At 40.4% G+C, this 11,030-nt stretch overlaps 1 protein-coding gene across 1 annotated transcript in view; it reads left to right on the top strand.

Annotated features, from left to right (window-relative positions):
• The first annotated feature begins 235 nt into the window (after window positions 1-235).
• Window positions 236-11,030, top strand: part of Ankrd28 (ankyrin repeat domain 28) — a 157,170-nt gene continuing 146,375 nt past the window's right edge. Inside the window, exon 1 of the mRNA XM_031362413.1 lies at window positions 236-647. Within this exon, the coding sequence (XP_031218273.1) occupies window positions 621-647 (27 nt within the window). The 5' untranslated portion in view covers window positions 236-620. The remainder of the gene's footprint in view (window positions 648-11,030) is intronic.

Genomic DNA, 11,030 nt, shown 5'->3' with positions numbered 1-11,030 from the left:
ACCCGGTACCCAGTTTCTGTCCCTTCCCACCTCCAGCCCCGGCTCCTCCCACCGCGCCCGGGGCCCGCGCCCAGACTCCCCGCCACCTGGCCCGCCCGCTCCGCGCGCCGCCGCTTCCTGTGCCCCGCCCCTCGCTCGGTGGGGAGGCGGGGCCCGGGCGCGAGCGAGCGCGGCGGCGTGGCCAATGGGCGCTCGGCTTACTCTGGCCTCTCCCCCGCGCGGCCGCCAATCGCGGCGGGCGGTGGTGGTAATATTGTGGAGTGGAGTTTGGATGCCGCCGCGGCCGCGGGCTGGAGCGGCGCGGTGCGGCGCGGCGGCGGGGGCTGCCGGGGTATTTCGGGAAGGGGGGTGTGAGGCGGCGGCGAAGGCGGCGGCTGCGTGTGGGAGGTGGCTGAGAGAGAGATTGAGAAAGAGAGAGTGAGAGAAAGGACGGAAGAAAGAGGGCGGGAGTCCTCGGTGGAGGAGGCGGGACCGGCGGGGCTCTTCGCGGCGGCGGCGGCGGCGGCGCGGCGGCGGGCGGGCGGCCGGGGAGGCGGCGCCGCCCCCTGCCCGCGCTCTCTTCAACGTAGCCGGCCACCTACCCGCCAGACGCGGGTAGTGGCCGAACGGCGGCGATCGCTATGGCGTTCCTCAAACTCCGCGACCAGGTAGGTGAGGGGCGGCGGGGCGGGATCGCGCCACCGAGGAGCCGGAGGAGGGTGGACAAGCGGCGTGGGCCGCTCGGGCGCTCGCCCGGCGCGGTGGCACCGAGGGAGGAGGGTGTCCCGGGTCCGGAGCGCTGCGGGCCGTCCGCCTGTCAGTGCGGCCCCGGCTCCGAGAAACCCACGTGCGGCCCGGGGATCGCGACCGCCGCTGCCGCCGCCGCCACAGGGGCGGGTTCCGCGCTCACCGCCCTCGCGTCCGGCGCGCTACGGGGTAGGCGCCTCCTCTTTCCTGCCAGGTGAGGCTCGGGCCTAACAGGTGGCTTAGCGGTGTGGAGTAGGAGCCGGGCTGGCGGCGGCGGCCGTGACCCAGGGTCACGACCTTGCTCTCGGGTTCGCTTCGTGGGGTGGTTCACGGTCCACCGTACGGTCTCTGCGGAGAGGTGGTGGCGGAAGAAAGCAAACCCACCAGTGCGGATTGATTGTGCTGGGGACTAGTTGTTACGGTGCATATTCCCAGACTCGTTTTCTCTTGGCATATTCTGCACCATCTTGGTTTAGTTTTCTTGACTTAGGAAGAGCTTGTCAAAGAACACCTGAAGTGCTCAAAAGACGCTGTGGGCTGGGAAAAATAACTCTGTATCTACCAATGAAATCGCAACTATGAATGAACGCTTGTTACCCTTATAAAAAGGTGAGAATGTGAATCATAAGACGCTCCCCAGTGTTTGTCTCTTTTAAGGAAAAAGGAAATTAACGTGTGGAATTTATAGAGTCGTGGGAACCTATTAATGCTGAGTACCTATTGCCATTGTTTTTCTGAATAGGAGATGAACAGATTTGAAGAGAAAGTTACTTGCATGGATTGGGAAGCCATTCAGAAAGTGGGCACAGGCTTAACAGAAACAATGGGGGGGGGACTTACTGTTTTATATAATTTTCTACCAATTAAAACTTAAGTTCTGAATCTAGCTAATGTCAATTCTCATTTCAAAAGTGAATATTCTATTTAGGCTGAATACTGGCTTTACGTGTCATTTGGTATCAACAGAATTTTAGCTGACAATAGGGCATGCTACTTTGAAAAACTCTGGTTGATAAGTTTGTAATTCAAATTATGTGAATAACTACTGTTCAACATGTTCCATTAGCTACACATACACTCTTTAAGTTGATTAAAATTAAGAAAGCTCAGTTTCTTAGTTGTACTAGTCACTTTTCAAAAGTTCTCACTAGCCACAGGTAGCAAAACCTTTCATAGCACAAAGTTCTATCAGGGAACAAAACTGTTAATAACAAGTAGAGTTCAAGCCTAAATCATCCAGTTCATGCAGAGTTAATACCATGAAACTCAGGCTCTGAGTTTCAACTAGTCTTTATTACTCTAGTACCACTTTGTGCCTGAATACTTGGTTGTAATCCTTCACTTTTGGGAATGTATTTTCTGATTTGGTGATTGTTAGGGATTTGGCTATTAGAAGATCTTACTTTATAAAAACCATGAATAAAAAAATAAAAATCTATTTTTATCTTTGAGTATTTAGTAAGTACAATTTTGAAGCAGTTATAACACTGATTCAGTTTTTTTCTTTTTTTTATCAAATACTTTCTTTTCTTTGTTTGTTTGTTTGTTTGTTTGTTTGTTTTGAGACAGGGTTTCTCTGTGTATCCCTGGCTGTCCTGGAACTCACTCTGTTGACCAGGCTGGCCTGGTCAGAGATCTGCCTGGTCAGAGATCCGCCTGACTCTGCCTCCCAAGTGCTGGGGTTAAAGGCATGCGCCACCGCTGCCCAGCTGATTCAGTTTTATGTAATATTTGTTAACACTCGATGATATTGATTTTTAAAATGTCACCTGTAAACTTGCGAATATTTGAGTAAGTTAATGAGATGACTGCTGGGGAAGACTTACTATATTACTAAATAATTGGCTCTTCTAGTTCTTTTGAAGGACAAAGAACTGAGTTTTTCTTAATGTAAAGGTAATTGCACTTGTTAGAAATCAGTTTATGTATTGAAGTTACAAGACATTAGAAGTGATGGTAGAAATGAAGTGGAATGCAATAGTTTAATGTTTTCCATTTGTAGGGAAAGCATATCAACTAGACAGAGTAGTTTTTGGAGGAACGGTGAGACGATCTGGATATGTACATAGGATTTTAAATCTGGAAGGTAATTGATAGTGCTTTTAACTCAACAGCTTTATATACATTTGAGATAGGAAGTGTATAATTTTTTTTAACCTTGCAAAGAATAGTAAAAGGAAGCTAGACATGAATAAGGATTTTCTTCAACATTTAAATATGAGAATGGTTCTACATGGTAAAGATATAAAATCAGAGATGAGGAGATAGCATAAGCAGTATAGAGCTTACTTACCATCTACAAATGCATGAGGATCTGAGCTTGATTCCCAAAACTCAGTAAAAAAACCTGGGCACAATGGCATATGCTTGTAATCTCAGCACTGGGGAGACAGACAGGTAAATCCCGGAGGCTTCCTAACCAGCCAGCCTAGCCTGCCTACTTTACTCCTGAGGAATGACACTGGAAGGTGACCTCTGGCCTTCACATGCACATATGCACTCACAGGAACACAAACACATATCTGTATAAGATGCACATTACGTATAAGACATACGTCACATAGTGATGACAAATAGAAAATCAGTAAGCAAATAAAGGAAATTGTCCTCATTCATTCTGTAAGCAGAATGTGACAGCATTTACTTTGTGGCAGCATGCAATTAAGAAAGAATTACTGTATTACTTTCTCCCTATGAGTAAGCGAAAATATTTATTATTATTATTATTATTATTATTATTATTATTATTATTTGTTTTGTTTTTTTCGAGACAGGGTTTCTCTGTGTAGCCCTGGCTGTCCTGGAACTCACTTTGTAGACCAGGCTGGCCTCGAACTCAGAAATCCGCCTGCCTCTGCCTCCCAAGTGCTGGGATTAAAGGCATGCACCACCACCACCTGGCGAAAATATTTTTTAAATTGTTAGTAAAATGACACTTCTGTTTTCTGTTGATAACAGTAGACTTTTCTCCTGAATTACTTCCCTTTGGCTTAGGTAACAGTGGCAGGATTTTCTCTCCTGAGGTTATCACTGTCTATTTTATCTCCTTAGGTGATGAAAATTGTTCATATATGGTTATATTTTAAATCATAAGCATTATGTTCTATTAAGAAAGATTGTTGTTCTTTGTTTAGGTTTCCCATTTCAGAAGCTAGATAGCAACTGACACTTGCTTCAGGTGGTGGAGATCACGACCTTAGTGTCAGACATGTTGCTGCTCAGCCCCAAGCCTTTGTTGTTGTGCAGGTGTGTCTAGTATTTCTGGAATTCTGTTTTTCTTTAGGATACCAGAAGTCCAGATTATTAGGGAAAAATCTATTTATGTTAGTAACTACCAGGGACAACAATGAATACTCAGGTAATAATAGAGGACTAGTATGAAACTAGTTTCTAACTGCTAATTCAGATGAGTTGGAGAAAAGCTCCAGAAATGGTACTCATATTAAACCGAGTGTTCTTTAACAAAAAGGGACCACAGTGGTCTCCCTCTCCCTCTCCCCTCCCCCCCCCCCCCCCCCCCCCCCCCCCCCCCCCGGGTGTGTGTGTGTGTGTTTTGTGTAGTGTAGCCAGGGATTGGATCTGGGACCTCTTATATGTTAGCCAAGCACATCACTAGCCTGGTCATAAACCTTTTTTAAAAATTGAGCTAGAAGTTGTATACCATAAAATTTACACTCTTAAAATAAGTGTTTTTTTTTTTTTTAGTTGTTTTCACAAAACTGTAATCACCACTAATTCTAGAACCACATTTTTACCACTCCAAAAACCACATGACCATAAGCAGTCATTTTCAACTTTCTTGCTTTTTATACCTGCCAATCAACAATCTACTTTTTATGAATTTGCCTGTTCTGGATACCTAATTTAAATGAAATCATATAGCATATGGCCTTTTTGTTTCATTTGATTCGTTTTGCAAAATATTATGTAAATGTCTATTTACTTATAAAGGTTTCATTAATCTGTTGGTCATAACTTTGTGTGTCTTATACGTATAGGGTTGCTGGGTTCAAATTCAAGGGTCTTATGGTAAATAGACACTTGATCATTGAGCTAGATTATGAACCCTGGCCATAAAATTTTGTAGCATGTTCAAGAGTTTGCAAAAAAAACTTTAAAAATACGTAGACCATTTTATTTGCACCTGAAGCTTACTTAACATTAGTGTGGAATAGTGTTTTTCTATTTTTCAGAATTTGTTTATAACTGGAGTTAAATTTTGTTTACAGTAATACTAAAGGCTAGTGGGTTTTAATTTTTAGATTTTTAAATTTTTTTCTACTATTTAGATATAGGTTTCTTTTTTGCTTTTTTCTTTTCTTTCTTCCTTTTTTTTTTTTTTTTTTTTTTTTGCTTTTTTCGAGACAGGGTTTCTCTGTGTAGCCCTGGCTAACCTGGAGCTCACTCTGTAGACCATGCTGGCCCCGAACTCAGAAATCCACCTGCCTCTGCCTCCCAAGTGCTGGGATTAAAGGTGTGTGCCACCACTGCCCGGCTATAGGTTTCTTAAAATACTGTTTTCCCCCATGTAAAAATGTTTAAATTTTAGGGCCCTATTAAATATATGATTATGAGGTATGATAATTGAAAATATTATACAATGTGTAATGATTAGGCCAGTGTTTGGTATCAGCCTTGACTGTCCCAAAACTTGCTGTGTAGACCCAGTTGGCCTCAAACTCACAGAGATCTTCCTTTACAGACATCTCTTGGTTAATGGAGTTAAAGATGCGTACCACCATCTACAGCAATGTTGGGAGTGGGCAGTTTGAGACAGGGTATCTCTCTATCCCTGGCTAGCCTGGAACCTAGTTTGTAGACCAGGGGTCTTGAACTGTGTGGTTACATAGGATGTATGAGTTTTTAAAGAATAAACTTAAAAATTTACATAAAGTTTAATAATGAACTTATTTTGCATAGGACAAATTCTCACTTGATCAAGGATCTACTGAGACCTGAACATAATTAGGCTTTTCATGAGTAGGGAAAAAAAGAAGAGATAATATTTGTGCAGTAGTTTGACTAAGAAGGGCCCCTGGATCTGAATATGTAGTAACCATGGAGTAGAACTGTTTGAAAGGATTACAAGGATTTGGAAGTGTGGCCTTGTTGGAATAGGTGTGGCCTCGTTGGAGGATCTGTGTCACTAGGGTGGGCTTTGACTTTCAAAAGCCCATACTAGTTCCAACCTGTCTTTCTGCCTGTGGATCAAGATAAAGCTCTCAACTGCTATACCAGTGGCATGCTCCCCACCAATGGACTAAGCCTTTGAAATTGTAAGCTAGCCTCCAATTAAATGCTTTCTTTTATAAGAACTGCCTTGGTCATGATGTCTTTAACAATAGAACGGTGACTAAAATACTTTGAGATACCTTATAATTATGTTTACAAAATACATGAAATGCTGAAGAACATTGATGCTCATATATTTAGGTATTCTATATTAGATTTCTGTTTGCTTTGTGTTAGAGAATAAACAGGACAGAAGAAAGAGACAGGCATAATCTCTGCCCTTAAGGATAATATTAGCTAAAAGAGGAAAAAAGACTGCATAAATACAATTTATGTGAGTTACTTCAAGTGCGAAATGTATGAAGTTGAAGGAAAACATAGATTGTATTAAATGAAAATATAATGGACAATTGAAAATTAAAAGCTCATTATTTTAAAAATTGTATATTTTCTTTATTTACATTTCAAATGTTATCCCATTTCCTGGTTTCCTTCCCTCCTGGAAACACCCCTATCACATCCTCCCTCCCCTTGCTTCTTTGAGGGTGTTCCTCCACCCACCCACTCCCACTTCCTTGCCCTCGATTCCCCTACACTGGGGCATCTATTGAGCCTTCATAGGACCAAGGACCTCTCCTCCCATTGATGCATGACAAGGCCATCCTGTGCTCCATATGCAGCTGGAGCCATGTGTATTCCTTTGTTGATGGCTTAGTTCCTGGGGGGGTCTGATGGTAAAAGCTCATTTGTACAAGTGGCTTTTGAATAGCTTGTGTCATACAAAGTAATACCTATTGAGTTCCATAAAAGATGGAGATAACAAGTTTCAGTATTCAGAAAGCATCAGATTATAGTTAGATAGAAACTCTTGGGGCAAGTGAACTATTTTAGGTTTACCAAAAGTATATGTCAATGTCAGAAGCAAATAATTATGCTTAAAAATGTCAAGAGAAAAATGAAGTGATAGGTCAGGAAAGAAGATGCTAGGATAATGAGGAGACAGTCTTGCTAAGTGTAAAGGATGGCCAAGTTAACAGTGACTGTGTTATGAGTACTTTGAATATTAGGCTGAGAACTTAGATATGGACAGCAATAGCTGAACTTCCTTCAGATAAAGTTAGATTTCAGCAAGGTTGTACATGTGTATATGCACATAGTTTTTGAACTTTACTAGATCCTAGAAGGGTCTGGAACACCCAGCATTTAATTGCTACATTTTAAGTTATAACAGGAATGGGCATGGTGCCTGTAGTACCAGCACTCGGAATGTGGAAGCAAGTTTTAGAAGGGCATGTTACAAAAGGAAGAGCTCTAGGTGGACATTCAAGGCCAGTTAGGTAGCTGGTGCTATAATTTGGAGATTGTACATAAAATATTTTATCACAAACTGAGAACTTTAAATATGAAAGCAGAAGTAGAATGGGAGAGAAAATTTTTTCATTTTGATATTTTCATTAGCATGTGCTGTGCAAATTAATACATTTCATTGTGACATTTTTCATTCATGCATATAAAGCACTTTCACTCTGTTCAACTCCTATCATTACTGTCTTGTCATACCATTCTGATCCCTTTTTCTTTTCCCATGTACTTAAATGTCTTGGATTTCTTTTTTCTCCATTTAGATTCTACATATAAGAAAAACCATGGTATTAATTTTTCTGAGTCTGGGTTATTTTGCATAGCGTGATGCTCTCCATTTCCTTCTATAATGTAGCTATTGTGCTGTGATAAACATGAATATTTATCTCTTCTGAGTGCTGACTAATTCCTTTGAACACATACTTAGAAAGTATGTTGGAAAGTAAATTATATGTTAACTATTTTTGAGTAACTCCATATTGGTTTGTGTGGTAGCTGGATTAGTTTACATTCATAACTGGTTTACAGTAGTGTTCTTTCACCCACACATTGGCCAGGTTTTTGTTGTTGTCGTTGTCGTTGTTTTTCTTTATGATAGCTATTGTGACTGATTAAGATGGAATTTTGCATAGGGACTTCACTTCCCAGGTGACCAAAGATGTAGTTGAACCAATTTAAACTTATCCCTGTCTAGTTTATGAATAAATGAGACTCGGACTGTGGTTATTTTATTTGGCTTTGGACAGTTACTTGGGGAGGAGTGTAACCCCTAATCTACTTTTCTAACTGCTGGCCTGGCTATTTCCCCAGCAGTGTGCCCCAAATACTTGTTGTTTCTCCTAGCTGTGTGCTCATGGTCTACCTCCTCCCATGGTGGCTTCTTCTTCTCTCTGCTGTATCTTTTTCTCTTCTTCCTCTGCAACCCCCAGCCAGATAACTCAAAACCCATTTACCTCTAATCACTCTAGTAATTTATAGCAATTTTTATTTTGTTAACAGTTTTAAATTAAGGAGCAGGGTTTGCCCAACAAAAGCTGGTAAATGTTAGAATTTACTCTTAGGCAACTAGGCTTTTGGGTACAGACAAAAACTCAACACAAAGATGTTGACCATTTTTTTCCACTTATTTTTGGCCATTCATGCTTCTTTGAGAACTGTCTGTTTTGTTCATTTGCACATTAATTGACCCATACACACACACACATGTGCATACATATATTTCATTTTATATTCTGGATATTAACCACCTATTAGGTGAACGGCTTGGATGAGATTTTTCTTATTGTATAGACTTTCTTCTTTCTGGTAATGTTTTCTTTTTTTTGTTTTTCTTTTGTTTTGTTTTTTTTTCAAGACAGGGTTTCTCTGTGTAGCCCTGGCTGTCCTGGAACTCACTCTGTAGACCAGGCTGGCCATGTTTTCATTTTTTTTTAAAAAAAATATTTATGTAGCATCAATATGCTTAGAGCTTTTGGAAACCAGAATTGGACCATCTGGAACTGGAATTAGAGATAGTAATGAGCCATTGTGTGGGTGCTGGGAGTTGAACCTGATTCTTCTGCAAAAGCAGTAAATGCTCTTAACCACTGAGCCATCTTTCCAACATTTCCCCTTTGGAGACAGGATTTCTCTAGGTCAGTGGTTCTCAACTTGTGGTTTGTGACCCATTTGAGAGTTGAGTGACCTTCTCATAGGGGTCACTTAAGATCATTAGAAAACAGATACTTAATTAAGATTCATGTAGCAAAATTACAGTTATGAAACAATGAAAATGATTTCATGGCTGAGGGTCAGCACAACACAAGGAACTGAATTAAAGGTTTCAGCATTAGGAAGGGTGAGAAGAACTAGGGTAGGTAGTCCTTGCTGTTTTGGAGCTAAGTAGACCAGGTTGGGTTTGAACTGCTGGGACAAAAGATGTGTATCACTGTCTTTACTTACTCTTTTGCTGCATACAAGCTTTACAATTTCACGCAATCCCATTTACCAATTCTTGCTATTATTTCTTGAGTTATTTGAGTCCTGTTTAGAAAGTTGTCTCCTATGCTTCTTTCTTGAAATTGTTTTCTTCTAGTAGTTTCTTATCTTAAACTAAGGTCTTTGATATGTTTTGAATTGATTTTTATATACAACGTGACTGGGAGGGGGTCTAATTGCAGCCTTATATAGATTGATACTAAGTTTTTTTAGTATCATTTATTAAGAGCCTGCCTTTTCACTAATGTATGTTTTGACCCCAGTGTTGAGAATCACATGGCGTTAGTTATGTAGGTTTATATATGGGTCTTTTCTTATCTGTTGACTTCTGTGTTCTTGAACCTTGCTGCCTTTTGACTGTCCCTTTGCAGTGTAATTTGTCTTCATTTGTATTTCCATATGAGTTTTTCGATTAAAAAAATTCCTGAAGAATTATCCTGTGATAATTTTGTTGGAGATTTTGTTGAATCTATAGATTGCTTAGTGTGTGGTCATGGATCATGGATCTTTTCATCTTCCTGTTGCTTCTGTCATTCTCTTCATTGTTTATACTTTTCACTGTAGAGATCTAGTCAAGTTTATTAATTTGTTCGTGGTGGTGCTTTGATTTTAGGCTATCATGAATAAGGTTTTTTTCCTGATTTTTTTTTTTCTCTCAACATACTCATTATTGTTGTATATAATTTACATTTCCCAGGTGATTACTAATTTTATTGTATTGATTTTATATCCTGCTATTTTGCTGAAAGTTCTCTCAGATCTTGAGTTTTCTGGTGGAGCGTTGGGCACCTTTTAAGTATAAAATCATGTCACCTGTAAATATAGATAATTAACTTTTTTACTGTTGATATAATTTTTATTTCTTTTGGAGAGTTTGTTTTGTTTTGTTTTTGATCTTGATTTTTTTGAGATTAAAGTCTTGCTGTATATCCCTAGCTGGCCTGGAATTTCCAGTATAGACCAGACTTGGATTTGAAGAGATCCACCTGCCTCTGCTTCCAGAGTGCTAGGGAGAGGACAGTCCTGTCTCCTTGTCTCGATACTTTCATGTTTTCCCTATCAGTATCAAGTTGGCTATAGATTTTTTTTTTGTCAGTAACCTTACTATATGGAGGTCCTTTAGTTTCTTTTTTGTTTTTTTCGAGACAGGGTTTCTCTGTGTAGTCCTGGCTGTCCTGGAACTCACTCTATAGACCAGGCTGGCCTTGAACTGAGAAATCCGCCTGCCTCTGCCTCCCAAGTGCTGGGATTAAAGGCATGTGCTACCACCGCCTGGCTGTATTACTAGTTTCTAACAGTCTTTTATGAACAGACATGAATTTGTCAAAGACTTTTTAGGTTTCTTTTAAGATCATTGATTACCCCACCCACCAAATTTTGTATTTGTTACATTATATTTATTGATTTGTGTATGTTGAGCTATTCTTACATTCCTGAAAACACACTTGATCATAGTCTCTTAGTGTATTTTTGTTTAGTCTACAAATATTTTAATGTGGCTTTGTTTGTTTGTTTAATCAAGGAAATTGGTCTGTAGTTGGTTGTTCTTATTGTTTCTTATCTCTGCTGGATTCAGTAGATGAGTTTGTAGTGTTCCTTCCCTGTCTATTATGGAACAGATTAAGGAGCATTGATGTTCTTTAAAGATCTGGTAGAGTGCAGCTGTGACTCCATCTGGTCATATGATTTTTCCTTGTTGAGATATTTTTATTACTGTTTTAATACTGCTTGCT

This window comes from Mastomys coucha, unplaced genomic scaffold, assembly GCF_008632895.1.
Source record: "Mastomys coucha isolate ucsf_1 unplaced genomic scaffold, UCSF_Mcou_1 pScaffold9, whole genome shotgun sequence".
In the NCBI taxonomy this organism is placed as follows: Eukaryota; Metazoa; Chordata; class Mammalia; order Rodentia; family Muridae; genus Mastomys; species Mastomys coucha.
This window is presented reverse-complemented; position numbering and strand designations above follow the sequence as displayed.